Source organism: Glycine max, chromosome 1, assembly GCF_000004515.6.
Source record: "Glycine max cultivar Williams 82 chromosome 1, Glycine_max_v4.0, whole genome shotgun sequence".
Lineage (NCBI taxonomy): Eukaryota > Viridiplantae > Streptophyta > Magnoliopsida > Fabales > Fabaceae > Glycine > Glycine max.
In genome coordinates, this window is record NC_016088.4 from 34,485,859 (window position 1) to 34,505,059 (window position 19,201).

The following is a 19,201-nucleotide window of genomic DNA, read 5'->3' on the forward strand; positions in this document are numbered from 1 at the left end:
AGTTAAACTCAAAAAAAATAAGATTTTCACGTTTTTTCGTAGAAATTTTTTCATGAATAACTAATTAAAAACATTTCTACAAAACATCATTTTCTACGTATGTTATTTTTCTAAAATGGATATCAAATGCCAGAAACTAAAATTCTCAACTTAAAATTTTCTAAAAAACTAAATTTATTTTCTATTAAACGCTCCATACCTCTAATCACATGGTAAAATTTAAGTATTTATGAAATTTTACGACTGATATAATCATGTAATTAAGTGTATAGTATGCAGACGGTATAGCTACCAGCTATCATCATATATATATATATATTGCGAATTTAGTGATAATGTATTGTTAACATAAAAAAAATTCATATTATCAGTGAATAAAAAATTACTGTAGATATAATTAACTTTTTAGTTATTGTAAAATATTACACAGATGTACTATGTTAGTTTTTTTTTCATTGAAAGAGAGTTTAAAATAATTTACAATTAGTTAATGAATAATTTATTTTTCTACTATTATATTATTATTATTATGATTATTATTATTATTTTACTGCATTTATTATTATTATTATAAAAATACACATAAGTTAACCCTATATATTAATGCTCTGTACAATGAAAACCAAGTATATATTAAAAAAAGACAACACAGTGGTGGATCTCTCTGAGGAGATTGCAGTCAGATTTTTTGAGTTAAGTCAATACTACAGTGGCCACCACCCCATCTCTCATCTCATGTTATGTAAGACATTAGAGGTCCCACATCAGTAACTTTCAAACTCATGGCTTCTAGTTTGCTTCTCCTCGCAAAGAAAATGCAGAAAAAAGGGAACCTGTGAGTCCTATTATTCATTCTGGTGTCTCCCTCTTTGACTCTCTTAGAAAACCAAACACAATACAACACACCAACAAAAAGGTTAGAGTACCCATCACTTCATATCTTCCACACAAAAAACTCCCTCAAGCAATCCCTATCTAACAAGATCCCAAGATAGTAGACTCATGTGGCTCTCAATTCCTTGCTTAAATATGGGATCACTTGCATAACCCTCTTCATCCAGACATATCCACCTTTTTTCTCTTTCTCTTTATTGTTATTTACCCGAAGGGTTTTTGTTTTGGGTGATATTTTGTGATTTGTGTTCCAATGGAACAGGGTCAATGCTGGACAAAGAGGAAGAAGTACTCTTTGAGCTCTAGTACTGGTTCACCAACAAACCCTTCCTATGGTGACTCATGGGAAGAACAAGCCTTTGCAGAAGATGCTGCTAATTCTCTTGGTGGCTGCATATGGCCTCCAAGATCCTACTCTTGTAGCTTTTGCAGAAGAGAGTTCAGGTCAGCACAGGCTCTAGGTGGCCACATGAACGTTCATAGAAGGGATAGAGCAAGACTAAAGCAACAACCCACTAGCCCCCACAATGAAATTCTATGCCATGACCTTGAAACTCAGCTGCACAAGCCAGTTCAAAGTCCTTTTGCTTCTCTAGGTGGTTATCTATATCCTTCTCCTCTTTGTGGATTGGCTTGTAAAAAAACTAACCCTAATTGTGATCCTGATTTTGTTGCTTCACCTTCTTCATCACCCTCGCCTTCCAAGGCCTTATTGGCTCCATCAGCTAATATTGGTACCTTCAGAGAGGAAACCATGATTCCACTTTATGATTCCTCTATTCTCCACAAGATTTCTCCTGCCAGTAATTCTTCTGAATCATGGCCAAATTCAGCTGAAGATCATAGATTATATTCATGTAAGTTCCACCCTCAAGCTGATACTACGAAACCCTCCAAGGGAATAATGGATTTCAGATGTAGGGGTAATAAGGGGAATAATGATGATATTGATGGGGATATAAACTTTAATTCAGTTGTGTATAGAACTCACCCATCTTTGCAGTTTGAGAGTACTAAAGAGCCAGATCATATCAGTTGCAAGAAGAGGAAAACAGATGCTTCCTCAACTCTATTTTCCCCAAAGTCAAGCTCAGTTGATAGGCATCAAGTGCAGCCAAAGATGTTTGAGTTTAGCCCTAGCTCAATGGAAGAGCTAGATCTGGAGTTAAGGCTTGGGAACAGGTCCAAGATATAGTAATAAAGTAGTATAAATAGAAAAACCACCCCCCACTGTCAATGAATATAAAGTTCTTCTCCTTTTTATGTTCATCCTAGTTTGTTTTCACATCTTTTAATACCTTACAATTAAGGAAGGTTTTCATCATGTTTGATTGGATCTCCTGAGGGCCTCAGAATGTATATCTGCAAGGTGTCATGATAATAATTAACAAACTGTAATTAATTTTATTGACAGGCTTGTAAACTTGCTCTTAGTAGATAGTGTGGCCAAAAAGGTGGATTGTTTTGAATAAATGCAGATTATTACATGACTTTGTAATTGATGGTTTCCATCGATTTTTACAATGATCGTATGAAAGCTTTAAAATAAAGATAATATTATAGCTGGCTTCATACTTTGAATACTACAACATATCAATTCTAGTTTCATCCGACAAATATAATTTAAATTTTCTTGCATGCGTAATTACTTAGTTTACATTCAAAAAGTTAATTAAATAGGGTTCCAATGTAACTCCCTTATTTTTATCTTTATGGCTAGAGAAATATCTTACTTGAGCCATATATACCCGATTTATTAATTACTTCACAGAAAATTTCTCTCTATTTCCATTGTCAATGATGAAAACTAATACAAGAAGGTCATCTAATAATGGAACAAAACTAATGCTTTCTAGCGTAGTTCATTATTCTGCATGTGGACAATTTACATGAATTTCAAATTCCCATATCTCTGATAGGTATAGGGATGGAATCACTGTTTCCGAGTTTAGAGAGAGAGAGAATGTACTGTGTGTAAAAACTGTTAAAGTACTGAGATTAGGGCATTATTTGTGTGGGGTTTAAGGGGGTGAAATGAAGGAGCTATGAGTATAAGAAGTGCATGGATAATGTGAGCTATTTCTTTTTCCCATATTCAGTACCTCACTGACATTCCATCAGACAAAACAACTAAACTAAACCAAAAAACCACACTGATTGAGCTTTTCACAGCCGCGTAAAGTCAGATACATCCCAACATTGATTCCCTTTCACCCTCAGATCTTGCATTTAGTAGTATCCCGTCACACACAAATCCATTTGCTTGTGTCCTCTCTCTCACCTTTCTATCTACCTTTCTTCTAAATCCCTCCAAAAATTGACACCTACTCCGGAATCAGCCCCCTTAAAAAATTGCCTATCATAATATGCTTTTGCATTTTAATAATCACGGAGAGAATATTATCTCCCCCCGCTCATGAGTCACAGGCGCTAACTACGCAAATTTTTGGTTTCTTCTGTGTGTGAGAATTTGGTATAAAGTACCTCCACTTTTTTTTTTTTTTGAAGGGTATATATCATTCGGTCAACATTCTAAAACTAATCTTTTTTTGAGATAGAGAAATACCAAAAGTGAATACAAGATCTCCTAATATATTTATTTTAGAGAATACAATATTTTAAGTGTTTTGATACTATCGAGAATCCCTCTGTCTTATTTAGTTTGTACAAGTTCATTCAACTATTAATTAGCTAAAAAATAACTACATCACAGTCTTAATAACTACCGTCAGTATTATTGAGAAACTCTCTGATGTACCGTTTCAAAGTCATGAATTATAAAAAATGAAAAGTGAACTTCATTTATGAACTCTAACCCTAGGTAGTCAAGTTTGTTACAAAAATTGCTGCAGGAAACAACGAAAGCATTCTTTCTGATCATTACCTTAAATGGGAATTTGATGGAACACCCCTTTGACTTATTGACTTAAATCAGCAATTTGTACCTAGCATGGTCATTCAAACGTAGCTTTCACATAAACACAAATATATATTGAAAACCTTAGGCCACACTCAACATTTAAATTCCCTTGTAGCCTAAAGAATGAAGATAGCTTTAATGATTTGAAAGGAGGGTGTGTGGCATTTCCTATTATCGAATTAAGTTATGGTTTTCTCAATTTTTCATGTGATTGAGAAGGAAAGAGAAATGAGAAGCACAATTAATATATATAAGGGAAACGAGGTCCTATTTGTGTGTAAGAGGGAGGGTTTTAAAGGCAGTTGGTGAGCTTTGTCTTCTTTTGGGGTTGTGAGATGGGTAGGTCTGATATGAACAGAGAGTAATCAGTGAAGTTCTTTGGGTTGAAGTGGCAGAAGTGCACATGGGAAGAAAGTGTCGTTTCTCTATTCACTTGGAAGGGTTGCATAGAATAGGACTATAGAGTGAGTCAGTGAAATAAGGAGGGTATAAAGGGATATTATTATTCTCCTGTTGAGCAATGTTTTTATGTTAATTTAATAGCAAAACACTATTTTAGAGAATCAGAAAGTTTATTTGAGAGAGAAATTCCAGTGCATCGGGGGTTGGTATTGTCTGGGATTTTTGTTCTTTATAATTGCTATGACAACTAATTAAGGTCTAGGAGTATATTTTTGCATGGGGGGCAAGTTCCTTTTAATCACGAGCTCACTTACATTCCATATAAATTAGAATATCTGTTCTCTCTCACATACGTGGCATATTTATATAGTTGTATTGTGAATGTGAGGAACAGGAGAAGCTTATTATTTCGTAAAAACAAGAAAAGAAAAAAGGAGCTTATTATAACTATAATCTCGATTTATATATAATGTTATTAAATGGTTCGTTAATTAGGATGTTTGATTTCTTCACTAAAAGTAAATGAAATTGTAAATAGACCCTTATATATATATATATATATATATATATATATATATATATATATATATATATATTTTAATAAAGTACCGTTTTCATACTTATTAATTATATAAAGTTTTATGTTAATGGTAACTCAAATTTATAAGAGGGGACATCCAACATATGAGTGCCAACAGATTTCATGAGGAGTTTAAAAATCCTGATGACCCATCGAAGTACTCCTTTGCAATTATATGCGCAAGCAAAAAAAGTTATGATAAAATTAAAGTTTAAAATGACTATTTATATAAAAAAAAAGTAAAGGTTAAAGGGGTTGAGTGATCTTTACCGTAAATATAATATATTAGAATTATAGTTAAAATTAATGTAAGCATGATTTGGTGGTGGTTGATTGTTTATGTGTGTTCATGGAGGATTTCAATATTAGGTTTGAAACTTCAAATCAACAAATAAGAGTTTGATCTTAGGACTAAATACACTAAATCAAAACACTTTCAAGGTTCTTTGTTTTCTTAAAACTAACAATCTTTAGATTTTCAATTTAACAAACAATATATCTTTTCAAAAACTTATTACAAGAACAAATTTTATATTAAGCATAAAACAAGTATTTGAATTATAATAGTTAATTGGTACAAATGTCAACAATTTTCGTGGACAAACACAAAATAATATTTGAATTGACAACATTTACAAATACATAAACATGATCACAATAGCATAAGACTAAGTAAATATTCAAAAACAATAAAGAATGAGTTATAGATTGAAGAAGATGTTATCGAAAAGAGAGGAGTTATAAAGTATAATGAAGATAAGAATCAAAAGTCAAAAATAAAATAAATGGACAAAAACATACATTTTTCCATTGCACCAAATAGCCATACACTACTAGAAAACCAGCTTTCTACATCAGTTATTTTGGACCTACTACATTGGTTTACGACCGTTGTCGTAGGGGACGTCATCAAAAGGGGTCGCCTATTCTACATCGGTCCCTTGGTAACCATCGTAGAATGTTCAGCATTCTACATCGGTCGTTAAGATGCGACCGTCTTAGAATGCTAATCATTCTACATCGGTCTTGTCAGAACCGATGTAGAAATACTAATTTTTTTTTTTTTTTGTATTTGGAGGTACTTTTTTTTGTATTTACAGAGTTGAAATAACCTCTAATACCTACAGTAAACACGTGACAATATGAAATTAATTAAATTTTTATGCAATGAATATGAAATTTTCAAATATTTTATAGTTTAAAGCAAATTAAGTACACTAAACATGTTTATTTGTTAACAAATTTGACAGAAATTAACCAAATATGTAATTATTTGGCACAAACTATGAGTGTAGTTATAACTATAATGGCACAGACTATGAGTGTAATTATAACTATAATGACAGAAATTAACCAAACATGTTTATTTTTCAAATCCCAATCAAAGTCACGCCTATGAGTGTAGTTATAACTATAATGGCACATACTAACCTATCTAGCTTGAGGGAAAAAGTTGAATGGAAATAATGAACAACAATGCTAAGAATTACAATGAGAAATCACATTACAGCCAAACTAATATAAATAAATTAATCTGTTCTGCATATACATTCTTTACACCTAGGATACCTATAAACACTTCTTACCTTCGGCCTTGTCTGTACATGTTTAGTTTGCCTAACTGCTTTCCTCACTCTCTGTTCAAAAACACGCCATTCTATGGTAGAGTTCTCCATAAATATACTAGCAAGTCTACGTTTATTTGGACGTATTGTTGGCATTCATCTACCACCATAATAAATTCAATACCTAGACACCAAAGATGATAGCTGACTTCCTGAATTAGTCATGGCGAATGCATCCGAAGCAGTGCAGCCTATGAAGTCCAGTGCTGCTAACTACAATAGAAACAACTTATTGTCATTTATCAAAAGACTAAGATTAGAACCAAAACAAATTCAGTGTTCTATTTCAATGATCATGTTCGCAAAAAGAGAAAAATAGAGCAGGTATCCATGCCCAAATAACACCAAAATTTGGATAATATGCAATGAGAGAATTTGGATTTGGGTCTTACTCAACCTTGCAAAACAGGTTTGTTAGATGATGGTTGTTTCGCACTTATATACTTAATGAAGAGCAATGTAAATTGTAACATAAAGCACAAAAAAAAAAATTTCTTGTGACAAGGAATATAATTAGACTTGTAAAAATCATCAATGTAAATGAAACAAGAATGAAATCAACAAGTTAGCAACAAACTTGAGAGGAATAATTAGCAAAAGATTCGAGTTCAGCTGAAGAAAGCAAGTTCTCTTTGGTGACTAATTTAGGGTACAAGTTGGTCAAAGCAACCAATTGTGAGCCACCTCCGTACAAATTAAAACCAACTACAAATATGTGCATTTTGCGGTTAAAACCAAGAGCACCAAGCATAAGGATGGATTCTTCGAGTGTCAAAGGACATAGGCCTTCAGACCTGAGCTTAGAAGGAGAAGGTAATATGCACAGAAGATTCCAATTGTTTTTAACGAGTAAGGGACTTTTCTTCATAAATTGAAATTGATGTCTCTAAAAGATAAGTATGCAGACCAAGAGTTTCAGATGGAAAGATTATGATGCACCTTTGTAGTCCACTTCAGCAGTGACAATGTAGGAACATGGATTTCACGATATGCTTCCAATTCTTTCCTCTCTTCTTCACCTCCCGCAAATTCACATAAAGAATGAGCTATCATGTCAATTTCAAATATAAGATGCAAAGCTAGATACTTGGATGCTTTCTTGGCATTATTTTCACTTTTCACCTTCATTGATTTTGCAAATGGACCAACAAGGTAACGATCCAATGGTCAAACAAGACCTGAATGTTCACGGAATCTTTTAAGAAGCAAAGCATAGGCTGCTTGTATTCTGGGAACAAATTGCAGGGCATGAAAATTACATCTGCAACGAAGTCTCTATATGAAGTTCCCCAATTAGGAAGAGCATAGTAAGGCTCAGATCAAGAAAGACAGTAAAAACAGAGCATTGAAGGGCATGAGATCATGAAAATTATATTGTAAATTTATGCTTCAAAGAACATTTACCTGCAGCTCAAATGCTATTGGATCAAATGCCAAGCGATTACCAAATCCAACAAAGTGAACAACTTGATTTTTAAGTATAATAGGTTAGATGTGTTTTAAGTAAAAACTTGGCTTGGCTTTATATATAATACAATATTGCTTTCGCTGATTAAAAAATATATATAAATACTAGAAAGAATAAGCAAAATTAAAGAAATTTAAGATGAATAAAAAGTCACACTTTACACAATCACACACCATCAATCTAAGAGCATTAAAACATTGTAATGAAATATATAAAAAATGATGATGGTGAAATTAATAGAAAAAGAATATAATAAATTAGATAAAAATTAGAAAAATGTGATTTGGGCAATCTAAAAGAAGAACATAACACATGAAAAAACAGCCATATAAAGTTTGAAGGATCAAAGGTCAAAACAGAGGTAACTTTTTGTGGAATATTTTACCCAAAAATACCCCAAAAAATAGAGTTCCAAGAGTAAAAATAGGTTATTAAAGGATATATCATGGTCGCACTGCTATAGAGCCATAGCACACGAAACCCACTATTTTGGTCACTAATAAAAACCATTATGCAATTTGAATCCCATTGCAGTCCATGGCCACTCAGCTCCACCAATCTGCTATAATGCATTATTGACTGCTATGGGTAGATGTATGCAACCTTACGCTTGCATGCAGAGAGACTATTTTCAAAATTTGAACTTGTGGCCTCCAAGTCGCAAGATAGCAACCCTAACCATGCTACAAGGCTCACCCTCTTTAGATTAGATAGGATGGCCCAAAAAAAATAACTACCCATGAAAACCAACAATGATTCACAATTCATTATGTAGATTGTAAGATGCTAATGACTCCACGATATGGAAATGGAGCTGTTTATTAATTTAGAAAAAATGATGCAACACAACTACAAAAATAAAATTGGTTATAATTCAATAATAGCTCAAAGAGACAAGGTCACAACAATGCTCAAGACTTATGAAAATATCAACTCACCTTGTATGAGAGAAGTTCTTCAAGTAGTTTATCTTCATTTTCTTCACCTGGATATTCATCAGAGCAATATTTATTTGTGAACTTTATGAATCAAATCTATATTTAAATAGAGTAAAGAAATGCTTTACCATATTCCTGAATTACTTTAGAAACCATTTCTCTAGAAAATCCCATGTTGACGAAGTGGTCAAGTACCTTGGAATTAGCCAAAACTGTAGACGAGCTTGCCTGAAGGGGGAGAGAATAGGACATTAGTAGCTAAAAATTAATACATGTATGAATTACAAAAAATCTAAATAGTAAAATAGACATTATAAATGAAAAATAGTTTTGTATGGTTTCAATTCGTAAGGTTTATTTTCTTTTTCTGCTTTGACCTGCAAGGTTAGTTTATCATTTTGGTTTATCATGGTTAGTTGGTTATCAAGTACACCAACAACAATAGGAATTAGAGAAGGCCAAAAGCCCAAAAGAAAAACTTATAGTTGCCAAAGACAAAGTATTTGCATTATCTTAAACTTTCTTGTTATATATCCTCTGAATTCTTAATATTCAACCACTCATAACACAAAGAAAAAGAACAAAGTGTCTAAAAGCTTACCTCTCCAGCATCCCCATTAGGAAGGGTTAAACATGAAGATGAAGAGTTATAGTTCTCAATCTCAAGCTCATCATCAATATTCCAATCAAAATCATCACCTCCCTGCCAATCAAAATAAAAAGGTTTTATTGAACCACATATTCTCCCAAAGTAAACTAACAGTGAGGACACGTAAAGAACCAAAATATGCTCATACCATCTTCAACCTCTCTCAGCTTCTTCTTCGCAGAATACAAGATATATTTAGGCTGCCCAAGCACATAAGTAAGAGAATTAGCATCACACAGAAACTGAGCTAATCAAACACAAACCTAAAATCATGCCAAACCCTAAACAAATGAGTTCATCACCGATTAAAAATTCAAACAACACAGAAGAAATTCACAAACCACAGTTGGAATCCTAATGGTCTGAGAATGTAGGAAACCTCCTTTAAAAAAGTTACTATTATTTACAAAAATACCACCGCTTCACTTACTACATCGGTCCTTGTATAACCATCGTAAAAGCAGTGTCCTAAAAGGCCTTTTTTCTAGTAGTGATAGTTGCAGCCATAGTTGCGACAAAATTGGTTTACAAGAAGTATGCAAATGTTTGTAGCAGAATAAAAATTATACATTCTTGCTTATTTATAAAAAATAAAAATAACTAGGCTCAAATATATTTTTGGTCCCTGATAAATACTTGTTTTTTTTGCGTTTGGTACTTAATAAATTTTTCGTTTGTGATGGGTCCCTAATATTTAAAAGATTTTGTTCGAGGTCCCTGCTGTTAGTGGGAATCCGTAGGATTACTCATAGGGATTTTATTTTTAAAAGAAAGTAAAAAATGGTGTCATTTTATTTTCGTGTTTCTCCATCGTTAGATTTTTTTTATCTTTTACAATGACAATCAAGATTTTTTCTTTTTCCTTTTCTTACTTTTTTCCTTCTTTTCATGTTTTGCTCCTTTCTTCTTTCTCCTATCCGTCTCCATCACCCTTCATATTCCTCATATCCCACCATTGTGCCACCGAGAAAACAAAATCCTGATTTGAACATCAAACCACAAAATCGAGAAAACCACAAAATCATTTTGAACATCGTGCGGTGCATCTTAACAACAAAACATCAAACCACAAAATCAAGAAAACAAAAACACTGATTTGAACATATCTCCACAAAAAAAACCCAAAATCCCCCCAAAAAACATCAAACCACAACAATAGTAACAACAAATCTGAATATGAAAGCAAGAAAAGCAAAATCGATTTTGTTTGGTGGGCTTCACTGGGTTTGCACCAGAGAAAGTGCAAATCACTACCCCCTTCTTTTCTAGAAATGACCATACACAACCACCACCGTCATAGGGCCCACTGTCCTCGACGAAACCTAGGAAATGTAATCGCATGACCTTGTTCCCGTCGGTGATGCACCACGCCTTCTCCTCGACGTCGTTGCCCTTGGTGACCCCCCCCCCCGGCGACGCTTTTTTGACGAATCCTCTGGCAACTTCTTCTCAGCTTTCGCAACACACAGTTGCAGCTGCTGTTGCCACACAAAAGTTGAATCAATTGAGTGTGGGATTTCTAATCTCTTATGATGTTTATCATATTTATCGGTGCCCTTTCTTGATTAAACTACTATGCCAACACAATGATTCAAACCCATCTCGCTTTTGTTGCCTCCATCCTTCTCCACTGCACCTCACTCCCTTCGTCATCCCTAACCTCATGAATCAATAATGGCGATGGAGCTGGATGCTGGTTTTGCAACTATGGAGCAAAGGCACTGAGATCATAAAAGAGAAGTTTCATATCTGAAGAGCATAAGCACCTATGAAGGAAGGGGATGAGATATGAAGAGAGAGGCGTTAGTTCTAAAGAATCGCCATGGATGCGCGTTGTAATCAAATCGGAAACAAACAGAAAAGGGTAAAAGGTTGGGAAAGGAAAGAAAAAAAGAAATTTTTTTAACATGCAAAACGACGTCGTTTATTTATTTATTTTTTTTAAAAAAACTTTTTTTCACGTGTGTAGCGTCCCGCCTCGTGCTACGATATTACTATTCTAAACCGCGTAAATTTTAATTTTTAAATGAAAACTCTGTTAATTTGCCTATAAAAAATGAGAGTAAATTTTTTGAGATATACGTTCACCAAACAAATGCACAAATATTTAAATGAATTTACACACACACACACACACACAAATTAACTCAGTACACATCATTCACATGATGAAAAGTAAATTAGTTCATACATATAATTAAATTTGTGATTTACATCTTCAATTCAAAAAGAATTATAGAACCAGCTATGGAGGAGTTGATTAACAAAACACAACTCTCTCCCAAAATAATCCCAACATCATTACGTTAGCTTGGCGGCTCGATAAAAGAATTTAACTTCACGTACTCTACTGTTGTCCATCTGCTCCCACGAACGAAGGTTCGTGATCATAACAAGTACCAGCCACACAATACAAAAATTGCAAGGGTGAGTTTATTATAAAAGAAATCAACAAAAAAAATCAAATGACCATGATTAGTAAGAAAACATTAACAAATGCCATAATCATACACAAACATCCATTAATCCAACATACACTCAACAAGTAGTCATTAGCCTTCCAGAATTCCAATCCATCATGCTTAGTATGATGCATGCACCTGACCTCAACTCTCAAATGCAATATGGTACCATTCGTCAGGAAATAGCCTAAACGTGTCCACACGATACTCTCACTTAGGAAAACTAGGCAGGAAAAGTAGAGGTCACCCTGTCGTGCATAGATAACTTCCCCTTATGGTGATCGGCCTGAGTCCTAAGGGAGTTCCAAACCAGGTGACATGCCCCCAAGTACAAGTATTTCCCTTCATGAGAAACTACACGTACTTACTAACATCATTTATACTATTTCCATGCAATATTAAGTATGAAACATGGGCATCATCAATGCACTGGCCATGGATAATTAATGATTCTAAGCCATCCCCCTCCAGAGATGCTTAAAACTCTTTAACCACTCTATTTCGTCCACCAGGGATATCCATCATGGTCACTGCACCCCCATATACATACACAACATACATACTCACAATTACATTTTCAACATCTCATCTCAATATCATTATCAACATCAACATCATCTCATCTTAATGTCATTCTCAACATCAACATCATCTCATCTCAATGACATTATCAACATCAGCATCATCTCATCTCAATGACATTATCAACAACAACAACATCATTTCGTATCAATATTATCATCAATAATAGTATCATCTCATATCAATATTAGCATCAATAACAACATCATTCTCTATCAACTAATATCATCAATAACAATATCATCAATAATTCACACTCCACACATACATACATATATAGTTCATGCCTGAGATTCACACTCCCCAAGTCTTTAGACAACACAAGTATATTAAACACAATAATGTCATTTATCAATAACAGATGTATCAAATCCTATTAATCGAAAACATTATTTTTCTTGAAAACAAGCATGCATAGGGATAGATATACATTCTCATAATTGGGTTGCATGAACTCAATTATGGTATCAAAGCTAAAAAATTATAATAAACTCTTTTCACCTATCGTGAACTCTCTGTCAGCTCCTCTCTACGTTGCTTAGAGACCTCTCTCATGCACATTCATGAGTCAAAACACAGAGTTCTATATACCAAATTGAAGGGAATTTAGTATAGATTTCAAAAACAAGGTTAATAATAACATTTGGGGTCAATTATCCCTGCCAAAACAAATGAGGCTAAGGGGTGTTTCGAGTTTTATTACAAAGAGACGTCATTTTGAAATTCCAACCACGCCAACGTGACCAGGGTTCAGCGAAGGTCATGAAAACAACATCAATTTTATGAAAAGATAACTTTTACCACGTCTCATTTTCAAGGGTTTTTCAAAGGAAGTGTAAAAATTTTCCTCTTTGTATGGTGGTTTGACAACAAGCAACGGCGGCTCGTGGTGGCCATCGATGGTCGTGGGTGGTGAAGGAGGAGTTTCTAGGGTGATTTGGGTAGAGTTTTGAGAGAAAGAGACATGAAATTGTGTTTTTCACGCTGAAGAACATATTTATAATCTGCAGATCCTGCTAAACAGGAATCTACTTTTGGCACTGAGTGCAACGCCTCTTGTGTTGGGATTTGTGCAGAGCGCGACATTTCGCGCTGAGCGCAATTCTTCTTGGGTTAGAATTGTGCTCAGAGTGCTTCTCACACTAAGTGAGATGTCAAAAACTGTTAATGTATAAATCCCAATAGTCAAAACTTGAAGACATGGGTTACAAACCTACAATCCAAATTTGAAGACGATCCAACGGTTAACAAATCCAGGATCACAGTTTTATTGAAACGGGTTTAGGTAAAACTTGAAATCTCATAATTTCAACCTAAGTCAATAAAACTCCAGATGACTCAACATCCACATCAAGCAAATCACACATGGCTAATTCACACAATACCTCAACTCATCCAAATCAATCACACAATCAAATAACATGAGAAATACATTAAACATCAATTTACAGTTAGTGAAATTTTAGGGCGTTACAATGTGTAATCCCACTCAAACATCGATTTATAATTAGTAACATTTTAGGGTGTTACAACTCTCCCACCCTTTTAGAAATTTCATCCTGGAAACTTACCTGACTCAAACAAGGATGGATAGGCTACTTGCATCTGACTCTCTAATTCGCACGGGGCATCTTCTCCTAATGTACCTCCCCAGATCACCTTAACCAATGAAATATCCTTCCCTCTTAGGTGCTTTGTACTTTTATCCTTGATCCTCAAAGGCAATGTGTCATATGTCAAGTTCTCTTTTACTTGTAGGTCATCCAATTCGATCACATGAGATGGATCATGGATATACTTACGGAGTTGAGACACATGAAAGACATTGTGAAGATTAGAAAATGATGGGGGTAATGCAATTTGGTATGCCACAGGACCAACCTCGAATTCCAAGTCTTTCCTCCTCTTATCTTGATAACTTTTCTGTCTACTCTGAGCAGTCCTCATCCTTTCTTGGATCAACTTCACCTTCTCGGTGGTTTGTTGTACCACTTCAGGTCCTAAGGTGAGGTTTTCTCCAAGCTCTAGCCAACATAGAGGTATCCTACACCTTCTACCATACAAAGCTTCATAGGGAGCCATGCCAATGGTAGAGTGAAAACTATTGTTGTAAGTGAACTCTATCAATGGCAGAAAACTCTCCCAACTTCCCTTTTGCTCTAAGACACACGCCCTCAAAAGGTCCTCCAGTGATTGTATGGTCCGTTCAGTTTGGCCATCAGTTTGAGGATGGTAGGCTGAACTTAGTCTAAGCTTGGTTCCCAACGCTCTGTTCAGGTTCTCCCAAAATCTAGAGGTAAACCTAGGATCTCTATCAGACACTATGCTAGACGGCACACCATGTAACCTGACAATCTCACTAATATACAGGAAGGTCAACTTTTCCAAGGAAAATTTGATATTAATGGGAATAAAGTGAGCAAACTTGGTAAGTCTGTCAATAATAACCCAGATAGAATCCAAACCTCTGGGGGTCCTAGGTAGTCCTACAACAAAATCCATGGAAATATTGTCCCACTTCCACTTGGGTACCTCCAAGGGTTGTAACTTCCCTAAAGGTCTCTGATGTTCTATCTTAGCCTTCTGACAGACTAAACATGCATACATAAATTCACTAATCTCTCTCTTCATATTAGGCCACCAAAACATCATCTTTAAATCTTGATACATCTTGGTAGCACCAGGATGAATGCTCAAACTACTCCTATGTCATTCCTTTAGGATCATCTTCCTAAGTTCAGGCACATTGGGAACACAAATCCTATCTTGAAGCCTCAAGACTCCATCTGATCCAATATTGAAACTACTATTTCTTCCTGACTTTACAGCTTCTAACTGAGTCCTTAGAAAAGGATCAGACTTTTGGCCTTCCCTGATATCTCCTAGTAACTCACTGGTAATCCTCAAAGTCCCTAATCTTACACTGTTAGGAGTAACCTCACATGCAAGGCTAATGTCTCTAAATTGCTCTAGGAGATCCATCTCTCTAACCATCAAAGCAGATACATGTAGGGATTTCCTACTCAAGGCATCAGCCACTACACTGGCTTTGCTGGGATGGTAACTAACCTCAAAATCATAATCTTTAAGAAACTCTAACCATCTCCTTTGACGCATGTTTAGCTCTTTCTGACTAAACAATTTCTTAAGGTTCTTATGATCACTAAGCACCTCAAACTTGGAGCCAAACAAGTAATGCCTCCACATCTTAAGGGCAAAAACCACAGCAGCCAGCTCTAGATCATGGGTGGGATAATTCCTCTCATGGGTCTTGAGTTTTCTAGAAGCATAGGCCACTACTTGGCCATTTTTGCATCAACACTCCTCCTAAACCCATCTTTGATGCATCACAATACACCTCAAAGGGTTCTCTCGGGTTAGGCAAAACTAACACTAGAGCGGTTGTCAATCTTTCCTTAAGGGTCTGGAAACTATGCTCACATTGGGTATCCCACACAAAAGCTTGAGCCTTACGAGTTAGTTTAGTCAAAGGTAAAGCTAACTTGGAGAAACCTTCTATGAATCTCTGGTAGTATCCTGCTAAACCCAGAAAACTCATAATCTCAAAAACAGATTTAGGACTCTCCCACTCCAAAACGGCTTCTATCTTAGAGGGATCTACAACTATGCCCCCTTGAGATATCACATGCCCTAGGAAACTAACTTTCTCTAACCAAAACTCACACTTGGACAACTTAGCATAGAGTTGTCGATCCCTAAGGGTATGTAGCACAATCCTCAAATGTTCTTCATGTTCCTTTCTAGTCTTGGAGTATACCAAAATATCATCTATGAATACTACCACCAAACTATCAAGGTAAGGGTGAAAGACTCTATTCATGTAGTCCATAAACACACCTGGAGCATTAGTCACACCAAAGGGCATGACTAAATACTCATAGTGACCATAACGGGTCCTAAAAGTAGTCTTAGGTATGTCCTCAGACTTCACTCGAATCTGATGGTAACCTGACCTATGGTCTATCTTGCTAAACACACAAGCTCCAACCAGTTGGTCCATAAGGTCATCTATTCTAGGCAAAGGGTACTTATTCTTAATTGTCACCTTGTTCAACTGGCGGTAGTCTACACACAACCTCATGGTCCCATCTTTCTTCTTCACTAACAACACTAGTGCTCCCCATGGAGACACACTAGGTCTCACAAACCGCTTCTCCAACAACTCCTCTAACTGTTTCTTAAGCTCAGCTAACTCTATAGGAGACATCCTATAAAGGGCTATGGATATGTGTCCAGCACCAGGTACCAGGTCTATGGAAAACTCTATCTCTCTCTCTCAGGTGGTAGACCAGATATATCCTCAGGGAACACTTCAAGAAACTCTCTAACAACAGGGAGGTCACACATGGAAACCTTTGTCTCTATTTCTGGGTTAGACAAGATCATGTACAGTTGAGCATCTTCTTTCAAAGATGTCACAACTTGGTTGGCAAAGATAAACATCATATCCTTACTCACTCTAGGACTATCAAACACCATAGTTTTATTAAAACAATATAACAAGACATGGTTGGAAGATAACCAGTCCATACCAAGAATAACATCAATCAGGCTCATAGGCAAACAAATCAGATCAATCAAGAAGGTTCTAACAGAAATTTCCATAGGACAATCCAAACATACCTTAGAAGTTAACACAAAACCACTAGTTGGGGTCTCTACCACTAGATCTTTATTTAAAGAAGACACAGAAAGCTTAAGTTTCCCTACACATGAATAGGATATAAAAGAATGGGTTACACCAGAATCAAACAGCATAAGTAAAGGAATTCCATTTATGAAACATTTACCTTGGATTAGATCTTTGGATTTCGAAGCTTCAGCACCGTTAAGGGTAAAGACTCTTCCAGTGGCCTTTGGATGTCCAATTTGGTCATTCAAGCCCCCACCATTTTGCTCCCTCTTGGGATGTGGAGAGTCTCTCTGAAAATGCCCTTTTTGTCTACAATTAAAACATGTTATGCCTTTATCAGGGCAATTTGAGGAAATGTGCCCTAGCTTACTACATCTGTAACAAGTGATATGAGTGGGGAAGGTATTGGGTTTGCTACCACTACCACCCGCAAATCCCATGGCAACAGTCTTCTTATTGTTGGGGCGGTTACCATATTGCTTAGGAGGGGTCGAGTATGGTTTTCCCCAATGTTGGGGTCCATTATTTTTGTTCCTCACTGGACCTATACTCTTATAATAGCTCGTCCTGTCTCAAGAGTCTTCATCCCAAATCCGACACATGTTAACCAAGAGTGGAAACTGACGAACACCCTAGTAATTCATAGCTTGCTTCACTTCAGGTCGCAAGCCGTTCAGAAACTTCACACATTTGGAGTTTTCACCATCCCTCCCTTGATAATGGGGAAAGTACCTCACCAACTCTTCAAACTTGGCTGCATACTCAGCTACAGTCATGTTTCCCTACTTGAGCTCTAAGAACTCCATCTCATTCTTATTCCTAACATCCTCAGGAAAGTATTTCTCCAAGAATACCCTCTTGAAGACATCCCAGGTCACATCTTGACCTTCAACATCTAGGCATTGGCGAGTATTCTCCCACCAATACTCAGCTTCTTCCACCAAAGTGTATGTACCAAAAGCAACTTTTTGCCCTTCCGGACATGCCATCACTCGGAAAATCTTCTCAATTGCCCTTATTCAGTTATGAGCACCATCAGGGTTGTATCCTCCATTGAATGAAGGGGGATTGTTTTGTTGGAAGCGGTCGAACCCTTGATACTCAACAGCTCCACCAGCTTCTCCCCTATTTGGATTCCCTATAGCTTGAGCTAAGGCTTGGAGAGCATCAGCTATAGCACGATCATTCCATCCATCCATCACTCCCTATACACACCAGGAAGTGAGACATGGAAAGAATACACACAAGAAAAAAAAAAAGAGCAACACAAAAATCACAACCATTACAAGTTCCTACTTGGTTACTTTTGAGAGTTGATGCCTTGAGACATTAACACTCATTTCCCATCGTTTGAATTTCCTGATCGCTTGCCATATCATCCCATTGTACTTCACAAATTATACATATGGCTAGTCTGATAATTCATGACACGACATTGAAACTCATGGTATTGAAACTCATGGTATAGCAAACACGTTACGACTACAACAATCTTATGACTATAATAATCAAATATCTATAACTCATGGAAACACAACAAAGTGAGTAAGTTCCAATTGCACACAACAAACATCAAGCATTCAACAAGGCAACCACAAAATGCACAGATATACATAGCAGGCTCTCAACTCATTGGCCGAAAAGGTTCGACCGGCTCTGATACCACTAATGTAATGATCCACCTCGTCGCTACAATATCACCACTCTAAAACCGCGAGAATTTCAATTTTTAAATGAGAACTCCGTTAATTTGCTTATGAAAAAATGAAGTAAATTTTTTTTCTCGATATACATTCACCACACAACGCACCCTCACTTAAGTGTGTGTGTGTATATATATATATATATATATATATATATATATATATATATATATATATATATAGTAACTCAGTACACATCATTCACATAATGGCACGTCAATTTGTTCATACATATAATTAAATTTGTGATTTACATCCTCAATTCAACAAAAAGAATTATGGAACCAACTATGGAGGAGTTGATTAAAAAAACACAACTCTCTC

The 19,201-nt window shown here is 35.7% G+C and overlaps 2 protein-coding genes, 1 long non-coding RNA gene and 1 pseudogene across 3 annotated transcripts; 1 reads left to right on the plus strand and 3 right to left on the minus strand.

The window, feature by feature from the left end:
• Positions 1–735: 735 nt before the first annotated feature.
• LOC100801427 (zinc finger protein 10) lies at positions 736–2,444 on the plus strand. The gene has a single exon (XM_003516247.5). The coding sequence runs from the start codon at positions 1,148–1,150 to the stop codon at positions 2,087–2,089; it is 942 nt and encodes a 313-aa protein (XP_003516295.1). The 5' UTR covers positions 736–1,147; the 3' UTR covers positions 2,090–2,444.
• Positions 2,445–6,325: 3,881 nt separating this feature from the next.
• LOC100801961 (O-fucosyltransferase 15-like) lies at positions 6,326–8,462 on the minus strand (annotated as a pseudogene).
• A 364-nt stretch (positions 8,463–8,826) lies between these two features.
• LOC102662150 (uncharacterized) lies at positions 8,827–9,488 on the minus strand. Its single transcript, XR_412809.2, has 3 exons — positions 9,429–9,488; positions 8,956–9,055; positions 8,827–8,874 (listed from the first exon to the last, which is right to left on the minus strand). It is a non-coding gene; the product is annotated as an uncharacterized lncRNA (long non-coding RNA).
• A 7,316-nt stretch (positions 9,489–16,804) lies between these two features.
• LOC113002370 (uncharacterized) lies at positions 16,805–17,614 on the minus strand. Its single transcript, XM_026129526.1, has 3 exons — positions 17,332–17,614; positions 17,074–17,247; positions 16,805–16,962 (listed from the first exon to the last, which is right to left on the minus strand). Exons 1-3 carry the CDS (start codon positions 17,612–17,614, stop codon positions 16,805–16,807), a joined length of 615 nt encoding a protein of 204 aa, XP_025985311.1.
• Between the last annotated feature and the right edge of the window lie 1,587 nt (positions 17,615–19,201).

Coding starts and splice junctions, on each gene's coding strand:
- LOC100801427 (XM_003516247.5), top strand. CDS start 1,148: ATGGAACAGGGTCAATGCTGGACAAAGAGGAAGAAGTACTCTTTGAGC.
- LOC113002370 (XM_026129526.1), bottom strand. CDS start 17,614: ATGGGATTTGCGGGTGGTAGTGGTAGCAAACCCAATACCTTCCCCACT. Junction 17,248..17,331: donor ATCCAAAGATCTAATCCAAG/GTAAATGTTTCA, acceptor ATTCATGTGTAG/GGAAACTTAAGCTTTCTGTG. Junction 16,963..17,073: donor CCTGATTGATGTTATTCTTG/GTATGGACTGGT, acceptor TTGCCAACCAAG/TTGTGACATCTTTGAAAGAA.